This window comes from Rhineura floridana, chromosome 3 (genome assembly GCF_030035675.1).
Source record: "Rhineura floridana isolate rRhiFlo1 chromosome 3, rRhiFlo1.hap2, whole genome shotgun sequence".
Classification (NCBI taxonomy): Eukaryota; Metazoa; Chordata; class Lepidosauria; order Squamata; family Rhineuridae; genus Rhineura; species Rhineura floridana.
The window spans coordinates 139,136,334-139,158,954 of NC_084482.1; the positions used below are offsets into that span (position 1 = coordinate 139,136,334).

The following is a 22,621-nucleotide window of genomic DNA, read 5'->3' on the forward strand; positions in this document are numbered from 1 at the left end:
AATATATATATATATACCGGTGGAATACTTTACCTCAATCTGTTTTTGTAATGAAATTGTTCTATAATGTTTTGTTTTTAAGTTGTTTTGTTTTTAAGATTTTTAAGATGTTTTGAATGTTTTATTGCTTGTTGTTTGCCACGCTGGACTCCTTTAGGGAGGAAGGGCAGCTTATAAATTTAATAATAGTGATGGTGATTATGATCCTGTAGTCTATGAAATAAGTCATTTACAGATGTATTAATATATGTATTAACAAGTTAGAAATCTGGGAACTTTTAGCCAGTGTTGTAACAAATTTATGGTGAATATGGTTGGTGAATATGGTAGTATAAAGAACAACATTGCATGTTGCAGAAAGTCACAGTATCATAAGTCATTAAGCCCAGGACCGAGCCCTGCGATACTTCGCTCGTTACCTCCCTCCAGTTTGAGAAGGAACCATTGATAAGCACTCTTTGAGTATGATCCTGTAACCAACTTTAGATCAACTTGAGAATTGTTCTATCCAACCCACATTTAGCTAATTTGCTAATCAGAATATCATGGGGCACTTTGTAAAAAGTTTTGCTGAAGTTGAGATATATTATGTCCACAGCATTCCCACAGTCTGTTCGGGAGGTTACCTGATCAAAACATGAAATAAGATTCATCTGGCAGGATTTGTTCTTCTTAAATCCATGTTAGCTTCTAGTAATCACTGAATTGTTTACATGACCGCTTTATAATCTGCTCCAGAATTTTGCCAGGGATCGATGTCAGGCTGACAGGTCTGTAGTGCCCAGATTGCTCCTTTTTGCAGATTGGACATTAGCCCTCCTCCAGTCATCCTGCACTTCACCCATCCTCCACAATTTTGCAAAGATAATGGACAGATTTGAACTCGTTCTAAGGTATTAGGTATTCCTTGATCATTTGTCTATCAATCTCAAGCTGCAATCCTGTCCCTTCACATTTGCTAGGATGGTCATAGACTCTCTTTTGGAAGAAGACTGAGCCAAAGTAGGAATTGAGCACTTCTGCCTCAATTATGCTTCTGCAACCTAAATACTTGAAAAGTAAGACATCAAAAGAAGTTGGTTTAAAACTGACCTTATGCCCAAGTATATTTCATAAAATAGGAGAGAGCGTAATTCTCCCATTTCATGGCACCTCACTTTAAGAAGTACAATTACGGCATTGTATCATTGCTTATTTTGCCCTTAGGTATTCAACATTACTTGACTATGTATGTACTGTAAGCTAATATTGTATTACCTTTGCAAGTCTACTTTGTTTAAACTTAAGTATATTAGCACATAGTATCCGTACAAAGGGAAATACACCGTTCTTTTCTTCCAGTCCATGTAGTGTCATCCAACAATGGAGATTAAAATGTGTGATTAGTATTTAATTTGGCCTATTCCCTTTAAAGGCTATGCATGTCAAACCCTATTCAGATATTAGGTTTACATCTGTAATAATCTGTTAAGATCTGTTTATATGAAGTTTTAAAGTTTTTTGGTGCTTTGTTTGCCGCCCTGGGCTCCTGCTGGGAGGAAGGGTGGGATACAAATTAAATAAATAAATAAATAATTGGATTACTACTACAGCCTAAAATGAACTTTGAAAGTATTTTTCTGTTGCAAATCCTGCTTTCTCTATACTACTTTTCACCAGTGCAAGTGTAATTTCAGCATTTGATTACACCTTATGGAATCTAATAAACAGAATTGTTTGATCATATCTCCTGCTTGTGGATAAGCATGCAGTCTATACTAGAATGTAATTAAATTATTAATTAAAAATATAAATAAAGAAGAGGAAAACAGAAACAGCACACAGGCTGTGGGACAGCAGGCAACATTTTTGGGAACTGGTCAGGGCCCGCAGACCAACAAAAAGCACACCACTAACCACACACACTAGAAGTTTTGCCACCAACCATCACCATCACAAGTGTTGTTCCCTCACTCAGGGTCTCAGCCTAATGGTGCAAGTGGAAATGGGTGTTCATGCAGCTCTGGAAAAGGTACCTCCTTGCTCCCAAAAAGGATGATGTGACATGTTGTGACATGGCAATGATGGTGTATATGCCTACATTCAAAAGTGCCATCAGCATTCACCAACTCTCCTTGCCCAATTCAGCCCAGCTTTGCAGCAGCTGCACATAGTTACTCACTTTCACACAGAATTCACATATTGCTCACATGAAGGAGCAATGTACATACAAAACAGCCATGGGGATGATGTGTGGCTTCTGCCCCTGATGTCCATCCATTAGGCATGGATTTTTGAGGTGAGGAAGTCTACACACGTAAACCTCCTTATGAACTGTAACCCTCCAAAGTCAGGGTTACAGGTCCCAGGGAAGACTGTGCATATAGCGATCTGATGGAGAATTTTCTCCTATGGGATCTTTTACTGGGGGTCCTTGAAGAAATTTCATGGCACAGACTTGAAACAAAAAGGTAGGCCTTTATTCTTTACAAGCATATGCAGGGTCAGCCTCCCAGAGAGTCTGGAGAGGACTGCACTGAGGCACTGTGTGCAAGCTCTTTTATACAGTACAGTTACAGCATGTGACATTAGTTCACCAATCCCACAACTTCCTGCCCACCTAACATCACAGTTCTCTCCTCCCTCCAATCCTTTCAAACCAATCAGAAAGCATTAGGTAATTCTACATATTCCAATATTTTGTCTGACATATTAATATCACCATTATTTACTTATTTATTTATTTATTTAATTTGTATCCCACCCTTCCTCCCAGCAGGGCGGCAAACAAAGCACTAAAACACTTTAAAACATCATAAAAACAGATCTTAAAATACATTAAAACAAAACAGCATTAAAAACTTTTTTTTAATTGTTCTGCTGTCTAACCTTATTGACGATTTCTGGGGCCAGTTGTAACCAGTTACTATTGTGAATGTGCCTTCAAGCAAACCCAGTACATCCATTGTTCCATTGTTTCTGATCGGCCAGGCTGACCCAGGTACACCTGCTTGGGTTTGCCTCAACTTAGGATGGCTGAAATTTCATGAGCACCATAGCTTTAATAGGGGTTCTTATTTCGTATATTTTCTTAGAAATCCCATTCCTAACTGTAAAAATACTTAACTATAGAGGAAGGATTATGATTAAGATGCTGTACTGTACCTGGAGACCATACATTTTAAAAAAAGGCACTGGGTAAATCTGAACCAGCCACTGTCTCTCAGCCTCAGAGGAATGGAAAAGGCAAACCACTTCAAAATACCTTTTTACCATGAATACTCGCTTATTAAGTTGTATTTTATTTATCAAAAGTGAGAAAACACACAGAGTTATTTTAAAATTCAGTATTAAAGCTTGAAGTTTCATGTCATTCCTGCTCTGCTAAGGTTATAAACTTTCTCCAGTAGTCGGGGCTATTGCTGTACCCAAGAATCAAATATAAGTGATTTCTATTTCCCATAATCAGTCATAATTTTCACAGGTTATATGCCCATTTGGGTTTAAACAATACACTCATTAATAATTGTCAATCATGCCCTGGCCGAATTTTGGCTAGAAAACAGGAGTTCACAGTAAGGTGGACTTGATCATTGCCTGCTTTTTCTAAGCCTACTCACAGGTCTTATTTTAATGCTAGGATTTTTAGGGTTGGGGTCTTGAAAAGGCCTGTGGGCTTCTGCTTAGCTCCTTGTGATTCTAAAACATATACCTTATAATATCTACGTCTATATGTGTGGATTAGCGATGCCAGGTCTCCGGCAAACGGCCAGAAACTCCTCCCCCGCCCTTGCTTTTCTCACCTCCGGCCAGAATTGCCCCCATGTTGTTTAATCTCCGGTTTTTGGCTGGCGTCTCTGGTTTTTTGGGGGGGCCCTCCGGCTCTCCGGCTAGCACCCCTTAATCTCCGGACTCTCAGCTTCAATTAAAAAAAAAAATCAGTTTCTAGGTGGTCTGGTTCCCGAGATATACACCAAAACATCAAAAAAAACCCGCGCAACTGTTTTTTACAGATCTTTAGAACAATTCCTTGCTCTGGCTACAACTCCCATCAGCCCAATCCAGTGGCCATGCTGGCTGGGGCTGATGGGAGTTGTAGTTTAAAAAAGTAACTTTTCTAAACTCTGGCTGTAACCCCGCCCTTTCAGGATTGTAGCCAATGAAGCCAGGATTGTGACTTGTTGATCCAGTCATGCCTAGGCTTAATTTCAACATCAGAAAATAGTGGCTTTAAGATTTTTGCAGTCTGTGTAAGTAATATGGCTTAACGGGTTTTTTCCTCTTCTGTCCAAGAGTCAGACCCTGGGCTATGAAATATGAAAGTATTTAATCCAATATCTGCTTTTCTGGGAGTAAAGCAATTCTAATAATCCCATGTACCTGAAGTAAACCCCATTGAACTCCATTAGGACTTACTTTTGAGTAGACATAGTTAGGATTGTCCTGTAAATTAATGGGACTTATGTGTAAACATAGCGCAGACTTGTGTTTGTGTTGTAAATCTTTCCCCTTCCAACCCTATTTTTAAAGAAATTAGGCAGGGTTTATCACAGTTTTTATTATGTAGGAAACTAATACTCATTTTTTTAAAAAATGAATGAAGTTTATTTATTTATTTTTATTTATTTATTATTTGATTTATATCCCGCCCTTCCTCCCAGTAGGAGCCCAAGGCGGCAAACAAAAGCACTACAAAACACTTTAAAAATCAGAAAAACAGACTTTAAAATACATTAAAACAAAACATCTTTAAAAACATTTTTAAAAGCTTTAAAAACTTTTTTTTAAAGAAAAGGTTTAAAAACATATTAAAAAGCTATTCAAACACAGACGCAGACTGGGATAAGATCTCAACTTAAAAGACTTGTTAAAAGAACAAGTTCCTTATCACTTCAGGGTACAGTTTTCCCTGGTTGAGTAAGCCCCATTGAATACATTGGGACTTGCTTCTGAGTAAACAAACATAGGATTGCACTATAAATATCTTTACAGGTTGTATAAATAATAAAATATTTGATAGTCATACTTATATAAATATTTTCATAGAATAGTAAAGTTAGAAGGGGCCTATAAGGCCATCAAGTCCAACCCCCTGCTCAATGTAGGAATCCAAATGACTAATGAATCCTGAAGGATTTCAGAGGGCTCTGGGGGATTTTCCAGCTGATAAAACTGACGATCCTGTCGAAACCCTGGTCACTCTGTGGAATACGAAAATGACCCAGGCAGTTGACACAATCGCCCCGGTGCGCCCTCTCCATTGCAGAGCTCAATTGGCCCCTTGGTTTACCGAGGAGCTAAGAATGATGAAGCAAGAAAGGAGACGGTTGGAGGGTAAATGGAGACGAACTCCCGACGGCTGTAATTATGCACTTGTGAAGGCCTCCACGAAACACTATGTGAAGGCGGTGAGGATGGCGAAGAAGCAATACTTCGCTACCTCCATTCAGTCATCTTGTAACCGCCCAGCGGAACTTTATAAGGTTGTCCAGAGACTTTTACACTCTGGTTCTCCGGACGCAATATTACCATCAATGGCCCGCTGTAATGAGTTTGCGAGGCACTTCCAAGACAAGATCATAAACATCCGTCGGGACCTTGACTCCAATATTGTAACAGTTGAATCTAATGAGGTGTCCAGAACACAGTCTTGTCCTGTTTTATTGGATGAGTTTCAGTTGGTACAGCTCGAGGATGTGGACAAGGTGTTTGGACAGATACGGGCGACTACTTCCGCTCTGGACCCTTGCCCCTCGTGGCTAATAAAAGCTAGCAGAAATGGAACGGCCGGCTGGGCCAAGGAGGTGATTAATGCCTCGTTACGAGAGGGAGTGGTCCCACCTTGCCTGAAACAGGCGGTAGTGCGACCGCTCCTTAAAAAGCCCTCCTTGGACCCTGATAACTTTAACAACTATAGGCCGGTAGCAAATGTTCCATTTCTGGGCAAGGTTCCAGAGCGTGTGGTCGCTCGCCAACTCCAGGCTCTCTTGGATGAAACTGATTACCTGGATCCATTTCAATCCGGCTTTCGGCCGGGGTTTGGTACAGAAACAGCCTTGGTCGCCCTGTATGATGACCTCTGTCGGGAGAAAGACAGAGGGAGTGTAACTCTTGGTTCTCCTTGATCTCTCGGCGGCTTTTGATACCATCGACCATGGTATCCTTCTGGGGCGACTCGCGGATTTAGGAGTTGGAGGCACTGCTTGGCGGTGGCTGTGCTCCTATCTTGAGAATCGTCTCCAGAAGGTGATGCTTGGGGAACACTACTCGAGTCCCTGGGTGCTCCAGTATGGGGTCCTGCAGGGCTCAGTTCTGTCCCCCATGCTTTTTAATATCTATATGAAGCCGCTGGGCGAGGTCATCAGGAGTTATGGAGTGCGTTTCCAGCAATATGCTGATGATATGCAGCTCTATTTCTCCTTTTCATCTTCTTCAGGTGAGGCTGTTGCTGTACTGAACCGCTGCCTGGCCGCGATAATGGACTGGATGAGAGCAAACAAACTGAAACTCAATCCTGACAAGACTGAGATGCTGCTAGTTGGGGGGCCCTCTGCTCAGATGGTTGATGTCAGACCTGCCCTAGATAGGGTTACACTCCCCCTAAAGGAACAGGTCCGTAGTTTGGGGATCTTATTAGATCCGCTTCTGTCACTTGAGGCCCAGATAGCCTCGGTGGCACGAAATGCGTTCTACCAGCTTCGGCTGGTAGCCCAACTACGACCCTATCTGGACAGGGAGAACCTAGCCTCAGTTATTCACGCTCTGGTAACCTCTAGATTGGATTACTGTAATGCTCTCTATGTAGGGTTACCTTTGAAAACGATTCGGAAACTTCAGCTAGTGCAGAATGCTGCGGCCAGAGTTCTTACTGGGACGAAGAAATTTGACCACATAACACCTATTCTGGCCCAACTGCACTGGCTTCCAATATGTTTCCGGGCCAGATTCAAAGTGTTGGTCCTTACCTATAAAGCCCTTAACGGCACTGGACCACAATATCTGATGGAACGCCTCTCCCGCTATGTTCCTACGCGTTCACTCCGCTTGACGTCTAAGGCCCTTCTCCGGGTCCCAACCCATACAGAGGCCCGGAGAACAGTAACAAGATCTAGGGCCTTTTCGGTGGTGGCCCCCGAATTATGGAATGCCCTCCCAGATGAGATATGCCTGGCACCTTCTCTGTCATCTTTCCGGCGCCAGGTAAAAACCCACCTCTTCACCCAGGCATTTTAAAGTATTTTAAGCTTTTAATCTTATTTTTTTTAGTTTTCTTTTTACTTTGTTTATATAATGTTTATATTGTCTGCGCAATACACACTTGCTGTATTTTAAATATTGTGGTTTTATCATGTTGTACACCGCCCTGGGAGCTGCTAGCTATAGGGCGGTTTAGAAATGCAACTAAATAAATAAATAATAAATAAATAAATAAAAGCATTCCCGACAGATGGCTGTCCAGCTGCCTCTTGAATGCCTCCAGTGTTGGAGAGCCCACTACCTCTCTAGTAATTGGTTCCATTGTCGTATGGCTCTAACAGTTAGGAAGCTTTTCCTGATGTCCAGTCGAAATCTGGCTTCTTGCAAGTTGAGCCCATTATTCCGTGTCCTGCACTCTGGGACAATCGAGAAGAGATCCCAGCCCTCCTCTGTGTGGCAACCTTTCAAGTACTTGAACAGTGCTATCATATCTCCCCTCAGTCTTCTCTTCTCCAGGCTAGACTTGCCCAGTTCTTTCAGTCTCTCCTCATAAGGCTTTGTTTCCAGTCCCCTGATCATCCTTGTTGCCCTCCTCTGAACCTGTTCCAGTTTGTCTGCATCCTTCTTAAAAGTGCAGAGACCAGAACTGGACGCAGCACTCAAGATGAGGCCTAACCAGTGCTGAATAGAGGGGAACTAATACTTTACGTGATTTGGAAACTATACTTCTGTTAATGCAGCCTAATATAGCATTTGCCTTTTTTGCAGCCACATCACACTGTTGGCTCATATTCAGCTTGTGATCAACGACAATTCCAAGATCCGTCTCACATGTCGTACTGCTGAGCCAAGTATCCCCCATAACTGTGCATTTGGTTTCTTTTTCCTAAGTGTAGAACTTTGCATTTATCCTTGTTGAATTTCATTCTGTTGTTTTAAGCCCAACGCTCCAGCCTATCAAGGTCACTTCGAATTTTCTAGTAGTTAATAAAAATGTTGAAGAGCACTGGGCCCAGGACCGAGCCCTGTGGTACCCCACTCATTACTTCCACCCAGTTTTGTCATGCTGTGTCCCTATAAGTATCCAATTTCATACTATGGTTGTACAATACTTCCTTTACATTTTAAGTATGCCTTGGGGTAGTCATGGTTCTCCATTGTTTTCATCCTGAGGGGCAGACAGGCTGAGAGATGGTGAGTAGCCCATGGTCACCCACTACAGTTTATAGCTCATTTCCATTTGAAAAATTAACTAAAACAATTTACCTGCAGGCAAAATTTATTAAGTGGACTCACACAATACATGTAAAGCATATCCAACTTGCATTTAAAGCACATGACTTCCCCTAAAGAATTCTGGGAAGTGTCATTTGTTGCCTGTTGGAAAGCTCCATGGGTTTCCACAAAGACAAGGAAGGGGTTAAAATTGTACAGAGCTGTTCAAGGGCACAAGGCAACTGGAACAGAACTGAAAGTGTTTAAAAACCTTGAGCAACACACAGCAGTGTGGGGGAATGAGTTTTGTAGGAGAAAGAGCCTTGTACTGTGTAAACCTAATGAATCAAGTAAAATATTCTCTTTACAAGATCCTGTTGTGAAGCTTCTTTACTTTGGCTACTAATTGGGCTATTGCTTGGGTGACCTGGCACCACGCTTCAACATTCAATTGCAGCACAACATGCGTTATGGGCCCAGCCAGCCAGCCCAGTCTAACCAGTTCACAAAGCCCAGAGGACCGGACTGATCAGTAAGCAAGGGATCCGGCATCAGTGAGGAAAGAGAATCCGAAGAAGACCAGTGGCAAGCGGCAGAGTAAAAGAAAGCTTGGCTGGTAAGCAGAAAAGTGATGAAAGGCTGTGAAATATGGCAGTTTCACTTTCCGCAGGCATGCCTCTTGAGAGGCTAACAGAGACTAATTATATGAGTTGGAGATTACGGATGCAAGCATTTCTCACGAAGGAAGACGTATGGGAAATGATAATTAATGACCCTCCAGCCGTGCCGCCTCTGGAGCAGTGGATTCGACGTGAGGAGAAAGCGAAAGCGTTTCTGATCTTGGGAGTGGATGATTCACAATTGATTTATTTACATGATAAGCCGACAGCTAAAATGATATGGACTGCTCTAAATGATATACATGTAAGGAAGACAGCCAGCAGCAAAATCCATCTGGCACGTAGATTATATCAAATGAGGCTGACAGAAGAGATAACGATGTCTGAACATTTACTGGCAATAAAGAAACTATTTGCTGAATTACAGGAGAGAAATGTGGCACACACACAACTGCAGAAAGTTTATATTATTCTTTCATCCTTAAACGCATCCTGGGATCCTGTCGTAAGCTCGTTAGAAGCCATGAGAGACGAAAACTTGACAGTGGATTACGTGTCGGGAAAACTGATCCAGGAATGGGAAAGACGTCAGGAGACGACAGAGAGAGAGAATGTGGAGAAAAGCAACAGAAAAGAAAACAGAACTGTATTCAAAGAGGCAGGTACAAGAGTGTTTGGTGTAAAAGCCTGCTACGTCTGTGGGTCTTACTCGCATCTACAAAGAGACTGTGGGTCGAGAAGGAGAGTACAAGGAAGAAAACAGTCGTATGTGCAGCTGGTGAGTGTTGGCAAAAGCTGCAGAGACAGTGACAGTGGAAATTGGGTAGTCGATTCAGGGGCAACGCATAGCATGGTTGCAGACAGAACTATGTTCCAAACTATGCTTCCCACAACTGAAGGTGTACTTCTGGCGGATGGTACACAAAGACAGGTACTTGGGAAGGGTACTGTTAAATTATGTAACTTGCAAACTATCATGACTGATGTATTGTTTGTACACGGTCTGGAAAACAACATCTTATCTGTAACAAAGCTAAATGCCATGGGGTATGACGTAGTGTTTAAACGTGGGATCTGTGAAATAAAAAAGGAGGACAAAGTGTGTTCACAAGGGAGCTTAAAGGGTTCACTTTTCTATGTGGATATGGGCACAACAAAGAGAATAGCGTTTACGACAAACGCAAAGCCTCGTGACAACTGTATTCATTTGTGGCATAGAAAGTTAGGGCATGCTAACTATGGTATGATAAGAGACATGCCAAAACATTGTGCTGATGTAACATTAAAGGAGTGCAGCAAACATGTAGACTGTAAAACATGTAAACAAACGAAAGCCAAGGTAGCGCCCATAAACAAAGAAGCTAAGAGCGAAACTAATGAACCTTATCAAACTATTCATGTAGATCTGGCCGGTCCGTTTCAGAACTCACAGGGTGGAGCCAGATATTATCTGGTAATAGTAGATGATTTTACCAGATTCAGTACTGTTTATCTGTTGAAAGCAAAGGATGAAGCGGAGAAGACGCTGAAACTATTTGTGCAAAAGGTAGAGGTGCAACACAACACACATAAAGAAAATATGCTCAGATCAAGGCGGGGAATTCACTAGCAAAACCTTTGAGCAATATTTGGTTCAGAAAGGCATAGAACATGAATTAACTGCACCATTTTCCCCTTTTCAAAATGGGTTAGCTGAAAGGAAAAATAGGTCTTTGCAGGAAGCAATGAGAGCCATGTTACAGGACTCTAACCTACCAAATGCATTTTGGGGGAAATGTGTATTATATGCGTGTTACATACAGAACAGGTTGCTGCATAGAACAACTAACGTGACACCGTATGAAAAATTGCACAACGCGAAACCCAGACTACAACATGTTATCAGATTTGGAGCAGAGTGCTGGGTCCACACCCCACAAAGTAAAAGGAAAGGAAAACTGGCACCTAGAGCAGAGAAGGGGTATATGCTTGGGTTTCAGAAAGCTTTTTATCATGTATGGCTACCAAAACAAAGAAGGGTAGTACTGAGTAGAAGTGTGAAAGCCCAGGAACAGGATTGGGATAAAGATGAATATGTGGAACTGGGAAACACACATGAGACAGAGACAGAGCAAGAAATAAAAACAGAGGAAGAGGAACAGGCTATTGTTGAAGCAGGTCAAAGCAGCAAACAAGAAGCCAAGCCTCAAATCACACTCAGGAGGTCTGAAAGGGCAAACCTGGGGAAACCTCCAGAGCGCTTCCAAGTAAGCAAGCTGAAAGCACAAAACACAAATGAATGGTCTCCAGAAGGGAGTAAACAGTATAATAATGTAAGATACGAAAAAGAGAATAAATGGGAAACATTGTACCTAGAATGTGTGAAAAACAAATGCTCATGAACTGTAACCAAACGTGTAACCAAGTCTGTAAAAGTCTGTAAAGTCTATAAAATATACATATGCACGAAGAGATGTCTTTATGGAAAGGTGGGGGCTGTTGCCTGTTGGAAAGCTCCATGGGTTTCCACAAAGACAAGGAAGGGGTTAAAATTGTACAGAGCTGTTCAAGGGCACAAGGCAGCTGGAACAGAACTGAAAGTGTTTAAAAACCTTGAGCAACACACAGCAGTGTGGGGGAATGAGTTTTGTAGGAGAAAGAGCCTTGTACTGTGTAAACCTAATGAATCAAGTAAAAGATTCTCTTTACAAGATCCTGTTGTGAAGCTTCTTTACTTTGGCTACTAATTGGGCTATTGCTTGGATGACCTGGCACCACGCTTCAACATTCAATCGCAGCGCAACATCATTTCCCCCTCACAGTTATAGTTCTCACCACTCTTAACAAACTGCAGTTCCCATGATTCTGTGGTGGGATTCATGTGCTTCAAATGGGTGTTGAATGTGCTTTAAATGAATGGTGTGGATCTGCCCTTGGTATGATGTTCATTCAAGAGTGAATTGAAAAGAACAATTTTAAAAGATACTTCTTACTCTTACTCATTTCTCAGACCTCTTTCTGAAGGGTCAAATCTGTAAAAAAAAGTTTGGAGCAGCCACGTTAAAAGATAAGGGCGGGGTATTCCAGGCAGGGAGTTGCCAACTCTGCTTGGATATGGATGTCTTTGCAGAAGAACCCTAGTCAAGGTTTACCAACAGCACAATCCAAACTATATCTACTTAGAAGTCAGTCCTGTTGAGTTCTATGGGGCTTAATCCCTTAGTAAATGTGTTTAGAATTGCAGCCTTCAGGAGCATCCATCTTTACTCCCCAAAGCTCCCATCTAACATCTCCACAACACTAGGCTCCTTTGTCCCTGCAGTGGCCTTCTGGTGACTGCCCTGGCCTGAAGGCATTTAACCCTTCTTGCTGAAAGCAAGTAGGCTAGATTAAATGTTCCCTACCCAGGCTCCATCTTTTAGCTAAGATTTCTATCTTAATTTCCAATCAGATTTTTTTTTAATTGTATGCTCCAAGCAACTGTGATTGATGCTTAATGTATCATGCTTAATGACATCACTCGGGCCCGCCCCGTGACATCACTAGGGCCTGCCCCGTGACATCACTCGGGCCCGCCCCTCAAATCTCAGGTTTTGGGATGCTTCTGACCTGGCAACCCTAGTGTGGATATATAAAAATTCTCCATTAGATCTACCGACTGGCTCAGATATCCATGCCTAATGTGTAAAGGGTGTTCTACTCTATACTATGGAATGGAACATATTTTGCCTTCCTGAAATAGCTCCACTGACGTCCTGTTTTGTTTGTGGTCACAGTTCAGAGTGCTGCTTGGGGCACTTCAGGGGCCACATTTTTCCATGTGAACCTTCCTGAGAACTGAGGTCAGCATTGGTGGCTCTTCTCCATGTGCCACTGTCTTCAGAAGTCGGGTGGATTGTAACCAGGGAAAGGGCTTTACAGTGGTGTCTCTCTACTTATGGAAAGCCTTCCCTAAGGCCTGGCACCTTTGCACTTTAGTTTTAAGGTATCAGGTCAATACTTTTTCGTTTATCCGATATTTTCATTGGTTATATGGCAGTGCCCAAAAAGTGTTTAGTTATTTTATTCCATTGCTTTTATGTGCGTGCTTGTTTTGTTTACAATCTGGCTTCTGTGTTTTCGGAAGCTTTTATGGTATTATCATTTGTTGTTAACTTTGTTTTGTAATTGCTGCTCACTTGAGGATTTACAAATTGAAAAACATGATAAAAATATATTAAATAAATAGATAGATATGCCTTCCCTTTATTATCAGGGAATGGCCTTGGCCTTTCTTGCCATATTCTGCTAGAGAAGGCTGTGCTGGGAAACCATGGGGATGTGTTTTATGTTGGGATCCTGAAGTAGTTGGAATCTCAAAGTAGTGCTGAGGTCTAGCCAGTGGAACCTTACTACCAGGATATTACATCTTATCAATAAAATATTATCTTGTAAATGAAAATTGCCCATTGCCTGAGCCAAAGTATTGACAAACATCTGAGCTTCGTACTGTTATGTGAAAGAGAGACAAAATATGGCCTGAAAGATGTTATATTTCTTGTGTTACATAAAACAAAAGGCAAGTGTAAGAGCACTCCACTATAGTCATGAGTATTTGTCACATACAGACATTCAAGACAAGCTGAATCTCAGCTGCCAAGCTTTCTAATGAATCATTTCTACCAACAGAGAAATATAATTCTGATAATAAAATAAGCAACCATTTTAAATCTTTTCTTTTCTTTCTTGCCCTCAGCTGACATTGCCAACATTTCCTGTTGTTGTGAAGATTGGACACGCTCATTCAGGCATGGGGAAGGTGCAGGTTCTATTTATCTATCTTGAGGGGAAATGGTGGAGCTACTTTTTAAAAGTTTGTTATGTGAACACTACAGGCATCAACTTTTCTATGGAAGCAACTAAAGCTTCGGAACAGTAATTATGCAAATCCATTTTGAGGCACATGTTCAGAAGCCCATCCCTGTGTATTTGCTTAATTTTGTGCATATGTGTAAATCCCTTGAGCACAGGCATGTAATCCTCTTGTAGAAGGCAATGCTTTTCAAATTGAAAGACACTTCAAAGAGTAAGAACTATTGATCACTAAAAGTTGACAAATTGCCTAAACCAGAAATACTGCATACTCATGGTATTTGTCTTGTATTTTACATTATTTAACCTATATTATAGTTCTGTAATGAACTCGGCCCTATTTTACTCATTTCTGGTGATGGACAAGCTTTCCACAATTTGCATTGCATTGGCTCAGATATAAACAGAGCCATTTAAAAAAAAAGAAGCCAAGAAATAGCTTGGTTCATTACCAAGCCAATCTGAATTCAGCCTGGTCTACCTCCTCCCACACAGTCATCCCATCTTCCATTCCATTTACCCCAATCCCGAAAACCTCCTCCCTCCTTCCATTTACGTGACTTGAAGTCTAGCAACATCAAACAGCTGCTGTAGGATGAGGAAAAGAGGAAATCCACTCCCTCCCATTTCTAGCACGAGGGCACAAGTCCCCAGTGGCCCCTAGGAAAAATAGTTTTCTCATTGGCTGCAGACATTGCAGTAGCCTTGGAGAAAACAACATTCCCAAGGGCCAGGGCCTTGCAAACAACATGCGAGTTTCCAAAGAGTGGAAGGAGGACAGATTTTCTACCTTTTCCTATTCCAGAGTTATTTGCTGCAATTAGTCACACCACCCAGGTGGTTTAAAGGAAAAGAGAGAGGGGAACCAGGTTGGGGATTGAGGTGGATGATAAAGGACTTGGACAGGAATTCCTCTTTGGCTTAGATTTTAATTCAAGATGGAGACGAATTCAGAGTTCCTTATTTTTTAATCTCTTCACTGAGTATTATGAGCCCCCAAAACTAGTATATGAGCCATTCAACTCATTTTATTAGTCATCCACTCCCACACAGTCTAACTGTTCAGTCTCATATTTTTACATCTGAAGTTCACTGTCTACTCACCATTTCCCATTCTAAAGGCCAGTTTCTGCAATCAAATATTTACATGTACCTGAAACTGAAGTATGTAGTATTGGAGGTGGTGTCACAAGTGAGAAAAGATCTTAGCACTACCCTATTGAACTTTTTAAGGGGAAGCTAAATGGTTAGGGAAATCAGCTCTCTCACTTACAAATTAGATTAAAATATACTGTGATGAATTCAGACAGAGAATGATACTGATTAAACATCCTTGTAGACCTAAGAGCAAGCATTTTACATTAACTTCGTTCAGTTTTTAATTCTGTATTCAAACATTTTCCACACAAGATTTTGATCTCCCTTGTGCTGAGATTTACTAAAGCTTGTAGTCAAAGACTTAATTATATTCCAGGGAAGGGAAAGTAAGATGGGCATGTTGTCAATAGATTTTATATGTTAACATAATTCTACCAGCCATCAGTATTTAATTTTTTTCTTTATTCTTGAATTTGAAACATTTCTTACTGTCCTACATACCACCACTTGCTTTCTTATAGGGAAGTCCTAATTTTTATGGTATTTTCAGATTGTAGACACGTACTTCTTTAGACTGCAGTGATAATACTGGTTTAGCGTTACAATAATTGTATATATAGAGACACTAGGGTTGCCAGGTTCAGGGCCTGCGACTGATCCTGTATCTTTAAGAGAAGAGAAATTCAGCCAAGTGCAGGTGTTCTTGCAACTCTGTAATGGGAAAAACCACAAGGTAGAATTCTCCCTTCCCCCTGCACAACTTTGAAAGATACAGAAGACGTCTCGGTTGCCAGGCCCGGCCTCCAAGAGATCTTCCGTATCTTTAAAAGTTGGGCAGGGGGAGGGAGAATTGCACCTTGTAGTTTTTCTCATTACAGGGTTGCAAGGACACCTGCACTTGGCTGACTTTCTCTTCTCCTAAAGATACAGGATCACTCTCAGGCCCTGAACCTGGCAACCCTAAGAGAGGAAAGGTGGTGTGTAAATATTTATTTAAATCAATAAATCAGTAATAAATAGGGACAGCCAGTGATGTCATTCTCTATGTCAGCTGTTTACAGAAGTGTGATTGTCCATTTAAAGATGCTTAGTCCCTGCTTCTTACGGACACCATTTCAGGATGGGTTGGTTACAATGAAGAACAAGATACATAAACTTGGTTTATTTCAAGACCATTCATTATGACTAAAATTTAAACATTATAATAACCTGAAAAATGATCATGCAGTTTGAAACATGGGCTGCCAGGGAAGGGCGCTTTCCTGAATCGTACACCTGTTGTTTGTCTCTCATTACATATAAGCAGTGTGCAGTCAGGCCAAGTTATCACTGCCACTACCAAAACTATTATTTAGGATTGGCAGTCTGGAAACTTGTTTATACACAGTGCTTTAGTTTTTAACAGGTCTCTAACAGATTGTTTTTAGCTACAGTACGTTTACATTTACTACTACATCCACACCGCCACAACAACACAATAGCAGAATAGTACATAGGAGCATAGTAAGGCAATGTCACTCAAACTCACTAATTGAGCAAACATCGAAGATTTACAGTTTGCATTGAAAACAAGCAAAGCACATCAACCCCATTTCAACAGAGCACTTGCAAATCAGCCAGGCTGCAGGTGCTTTTTAAAAGCTGAACTCCTACCAATCAGCTGGTTGGCAGGGAAGGGGGTCAGAGGTGACAAATTGCTGCTTGGCAGGGCTCAGTTTTTCTTAAAGGATTCCAGGGGAATCTTTTGTACATCACTGATTGTACACATAATTCGAAATCCAGCTACAAATCTGCATTGGAAAGAAACCTGTTTTTGTGCATGTGTCACCTCTAACTGCACAATATGGGTAATAGTATTAAAAAGCACATTAAAATAAGAAGTTATCTTTAGCACATGCACATACATACATATATACATACATACATACATACATACATAATCCAGAACAGTGCACACATAGTCCTTTCAAAAATTTAAAATTTAATTAACTAGCTGCTTTGGGACATGAGATTGGATAGACCAAATCTAGCCCTCCACCCCCTACTGAACAGCAGAGTGGAATAATTTAATATTTTTGAAATGGTTCTTGGGATGTAGTCCCTCTGTTGGATCAGAAAGGAGCTGTGAAAGCAGCATCTGTTTTGCAAATATTCTCCATCCAACTGAGGATATATGTAAGGATGAGTGCTTAATGGGAGTGGAACTATTATGTTTAATACGCACCATGTAAGATGTCTACAGTCAGTTAACTGTAAGCAGAGCTTCGTTCAAAGGAATTCACCAGCATCTGAGTCTGGGCATTTTCTGAACATGATGCAAGACATTTTCTAGCCAGGAAATAAATATGGAGGAGAAGGGGGTAGCCAATTTTGATACGTTTTGTACTTGAAATTATTTGTATTTCAGATTTTCCTAAGTTTAAGAGAAAACATTTAGCAAAAAATAATATGTTTGTAAAGCACATACAGAAGTAGAGTTTTTAAAAAAATAAAGATAAATCTAACTGTTCTTATCTTGTTCTTTTTTCCTTCCCATGCTGTAAATCTATGGATTGACAACAGGTCAAGGTAGACAACCATTATGATTTTCAGGATATAGCCAGTGTGGTAGCACTCACTCAGACTTATGCCACCACCGAACCCTACATAGACTCCAAATATGACATCAGGATCCAAAAGATAGGCAACAACTACAAAGCATACATGTGAGCAACATTCTATTTTTTCATCTTTCACTTTCATCAACTATAAATCAGGTAACAACCAAACTTTATTGCCTTGTATGAAAGTTCACTGTTATCCCAGTGTGGAGAAAGGAAAGGAATCTGCAATGCAACAATAATACTGTCAATCTGAAAGTAAATATTGGGGATTTTAAAAAGGATCTTAACCTATTCAGTGAAAAGATATGAATAATCCATCTTTTCAGTAATATGCATTAGAATACAGTGAGAAGTTTAAATGATTCATGAACATATAAACAAAGCAGAAATATTCTACACAAAAATGAAAAAGAAGGGAATAATTTGAAGATGTGTCCACTGGAATTGTCATAAAATTATTTTCTGTGTTTTGAAGTAGCCATAAAGTCTTAAAGGGAAAGAAAGAACCAACTCTCTTCTGCAATGGCACTCTTATTTATAAACCCTTCATAGCAAGGTGTTTAAATGGTTATGTAGTACCACAGAGCACAATTTATAGAAGGGGGATACAGTAGAGGGCCCTTAATAAAATCCACAAGCCCAATTTTAGCCAAACTGGTGCCTATCTGTAGTCTTCTACAAAGAGTAGCTAAAAGGACCATCACAAAATGTAAGGAAGTGAGACTTCCACATAATTTGAGCACTAACCCTGAGTATGTCTGACCTCCTGTTGTATTATGTAGATACAAAGTAGTTGGTTTTCCACAAACTGAGAAGCAGAAGGAAAGGAAGAGCAAAAGAGCGCGCCTGGCACCAACACAAATTTTGCTAGTCTTTAAGGTACCCCAAGACTTTTTGTTGTGCATGGTCAGCAGGAGAGTGGATCAAAGAAGAAAGGGTTAGCTCCTTTTCTGGAAGAAGGCAGGGCCAATCAGAAAAAAACCTTCCTGAAGAGGATGATTTCCCAGTTTTGGGCTCTGCATTCTAAGGAAGAGCTTAGACGTATACCAGAAAAAGAAAACAATGTTTTAGAGCACTTGACATTGTGTTAATGTTCAATGTTCTGTCGATCTGCAATTCACACAGCCTCCTAATTTGCAGGAGGGAGAGAGACAACTGCCCAGAGTAGCAACAAGACTTGCTAGTGAAGGTCAACCACTCAAGATAGCAAGGAGATCAACTACACTCTAATCTCATTCACCCAGACACAAGCCCAGTGCCCACTGAGTACCCCAAGACTACATAAAATATACTTAGAGCCCTAGACTCCCAGTCTGTCCAGGAGAGTCCATTAGTGTACACGGAAGAAGTCCCAGAACACCATCAGAAGAGGGGTTCGGGAGCACATTGCCTAGCTTATTGCAACCAGACATGCCACCCTCCACTAAAGTTATAACAACCTGTTCCAGCTACATAGCCAGAAGTCTTCTATTAGGGATGTCAGAGAATCAATCCTCCACCTTCCTGTGGCATTCAAAGTTCATTAAGTTTGCTGCTGCTGAGAGATCCTTTCATAGGAAGTCCTGCAGCAAGCATTATAAAAAGTTGTTCCTCCCATCCTGTTCAGTGAATGCTGCTCCTGGACATCCTTTTGATATCTGAGTCACTCCACTCCACTGTTGTCTGAAAAAGTTGGAGTTACTGTGAAGTGTTCTTCTGATCAGTAGGGAGTGGAAGACAGGGCCATCCACACTGTATTGGAACAAACCAGATCATGGAAGGTGGTTTGCACAGTTTTTGGCACAATTTCTCATAGCAGTCCTCGAGGACACTATTGGCCTCCTATTTTCTATCACTCCGTGTTCTTCTTCAGTACTATTCTAGTGGGGATAAATATAATCTGCTAATGGTTTTTTGTTTTTTGTTTAGAAGCAATTTCTGTACTAAACTCAAATCCTGTAAGTAGAAGGTTCCTCCTCTCCAGGAAGGGCATACTTTTTTTTCTGATTGGCTCTGCCTTCTTCCTGAAGAGCAGTTAACCCTTGGGTCTCTGCTCTATTCTCTGCTGACCAGAAGAACACTTCAGGGTAAGTCAAAGTAACTTTCTGAGTTTGCTGCATCATACTGACACGGCTAACCCTCTAATGATTATAATAGAAGGATTGCTTACACACAAATGGCAACATTTTCTTGTCCTGCAAAGCATTCTATATGGCTCTTACAAGACTGCTAAGAAGTTACAACATATGCAGAATACAAAACCCACCTTCCCTTTGTAATGGTTTCTCAGGAATTATTTAAGTGACTCAGAAGGACTCAGTGTTCATTCTGTTTTACTGTCTTGCTGCTTCAATAAAGTGTTAGCTATTTAGGTATCCAAAGTAGCGCTAAGGGATGTGTCCTTGCGCAGTGGCACTTCCCCCCCCTCCTTCATGTGCCACCTAAATCTGTTCTAGGAGTTTCCCCAACTCTCTGGAGCAGATTTGGGAAGGGTGCAAGAAGACGAGAGGGAGGGAAAGCCCCATTGTTCAAGCGGAAATCCTTATGGTGACAGGACATATTAGATAATTGCCTTTAGAATACAATAAAATAGAAATTTTCTTCACTGTAGATTTTATGGAATTTAAGCAATGGATGATAGCTAATGTTTTTGTTAAATTTAGTTTGCTGCTGCATTATTTATTTATTTATTTAGAATGTCATGTCCCTCTTTATAGCCCCAAGAGGTTTTCAGCATGAGTTGCAAACGTTTTTCACAATACATTCAGGTATTGATTCATCCTTCCTGATGGTGGCAATGATCAGAATAATAGCTATGTTTGCATAGAGACCTGTGGATGCAGCGAGCTGCATGACAAATTGGACGCTCCCTGCTGCCCTTGAGAAGTTACCGTTCAAGGCAGTGGCTGTGAGACTTACATGTATTGTTGTTGTGACCTCCAAAAGCATCTGTCATGAACCACCCTGTTCAGATCTTGTAAGTTCAGGTCTGTGGCTTCCTTTATGGAATCAATCCATCTCTTGTTTGGCCTTCCTCTTTTTCTATTCCCTTCTGTTTTTCCCAGCATTATTGTCTTTTTTAGTGAATCAGGTCTTCTCATTATGTGTCCAAAGTATGATAACCTCAGTTTCATCATTTTAGCTTCTAGTGACAGTTCTGGTTTAATTTGTTCTAACACCCAATTATTTGTCTTTTTCGCAGTCCATGGTATCTGCAAAGCTCTTCTCCAACACCACATTTCAATTCCAATGTCCACATTTCAAACGAGTTGATTTTTCTCTTATCTGCTTTTTTCACTGTCCAACTTTCACATCCAGACATAGAGATCGGGAATACCATGGTCTGAATGATCCTGACTTTAGTGTTCAGTGATACTTCTTTGCATTTGAGGACCTTTTCTAGTTCTCTCACAGCTGCCCTCCCCGGTCCTAGCCTTCTTCTGATTTCTTGACTGTTGTCTCCATTTTGGTTAATGATTGTGCCGAGGTATTGATAATCCTTGACAAGTTCAATGTCCTCATTGTCAGCTGTAAAGTTGCATAAATCTTCTGTTGTCATTGCTTTAGTCTTTTTGACGTTCAGCTGTAGTCCTGCTTTTGTGCTTTCCTCTTTAACTTTCATCAGCATTCATTTCAAATCATTACTGGTTTCTGCTAGTAGTATGGTATCATCTGCATATCTGAAATTATTGATATTTCTCCCTCCAATTTTCACACCTCCTTCATCTTGGTCCAATCCTGCTTTCCGTATGATATGTTCTGCGTACAGATTAAATAAATAGGGTGATAAAATACACCCCTGTCTCACACCCTTTCCGATGAGAAACCAATCGGTTTCTCCATATTCTGTTTAGATGCATTTGTTGCTTGTTGCAGTACAACTGAATATTAAGTAGCATCATAACGATTATATTTCCTGTGAAGTTGGAAACAAGATCTTTATTGTATGCAGATCTTGAGAGAGCTCTTAAATACCGAAGGAGCAACAATCTACTTTAAATAATCTTGTGTAGCTTCACTGTAATTCCGTTTGGACACTGCAATTTCATTCCATTCTATGCTATACAGCCTCTTTCTGTTATGACAAATTGTAGAATAAATCACATGCTCTATTTCCACTGTCTTTTTAGTGGAGACAGGCATTCAGTTCTCAATACATTTACTGCACCCATTGTCTTAGTTGCAATGACTACATAATTCAATTTGATTTCCATTTCTGTTTTATTGCTTATTTTCATTTTAGCAAGTTCGTGGAATCTTTTTGTCATGTTTTTTAGCCCAGCTGCACTTGACTTGCCTCATCCTTCCATAGTGCAGCTCTGATGCACATCTTTAGAAGCCATTCACATCCCTTTTCATTCATTTCCACTCCCATTCACAGTGATCATTTTAGACATCCCTGTTATTTTCTATTATTTTTGCAACATGATTTCGAATGTTTGGTTGAAATAGGGAGGACCAAAGCTCATTCCATCTGAACACAAAGAAGAGCAAGCATGAAGTCATGGGAAGAGAAGAATTTCTAAGCTATGAGTCCTTATAGGAAGAGCTGGTTACAAATGCAAAAAGAATATTGATAAGAATGTATCCATCATTAGTAATTGTCCTGAAAATCTACAGTCCCTCAGCTGAATTTTAATTACAGCTGCCTCCATGCCTAATCCTTAGACGTGGAACACCGTGGCCTGGTTCACATGTTACAATAAGCCAAACGATGGCTTAGCATGGATGCCCAGGCTTCTGGAGAAGAGATCATGACTGCTTTGCTCCTCTCTGATAATTCTGTTGCTGCACTGCACTGCACTAAGACATGGTTTTTTCTGAACCTGAAGTCATGTTTTCTATTTCATGAACAAAGCATTAGCTATCAACCAAAAGGACAGGGATGGATAACCTTCAGCCCATTGGCCAAACCTGGCCCACCAGGTCTCGCCATTTGGCCCACCAGGCTGTTTTGAGGAAGCCATGCCCATCTGCCCTACACCTGATGTCATAAATGCATGACATGACAAGGTGGAAAGGACCTGTCTAAGGAGGCTGTGCTCCTTTCCACCTTTAACATAGGAAGCGGAAAGAAGAAGTGGGTCAGCAGCTCCTTTC

The 22,621-nt window shown here is 40.9% G+C and overlaps 1 protein-coding gene across 1 annotated transcript in view; it reads left to right on the forward strand.

Moving 5' to 3' along the window:
* SYN2 (synapsin II) overlaps positions 1 to 22,621 on the forward strand; it is a 376,832-nt gene that overhangs the window by 295,270 nt on the left and 58,941 nt on the right. Inside the window, exons 6-7 of the mRNA XM_061621995.1 lie at positions 13,726 to 13,788; positions 17,502 to 17,644. Coding sequence (XP_061477979.1) covers positions 13,726 to 13,788; positions 17,502 to 17,644 — 206 coding nt within the window. The remainder of the gene's footprint in view (positions 1 to 13,725; positions 13,789 to 17,501; positions 17,645 to 22,621) is intronic.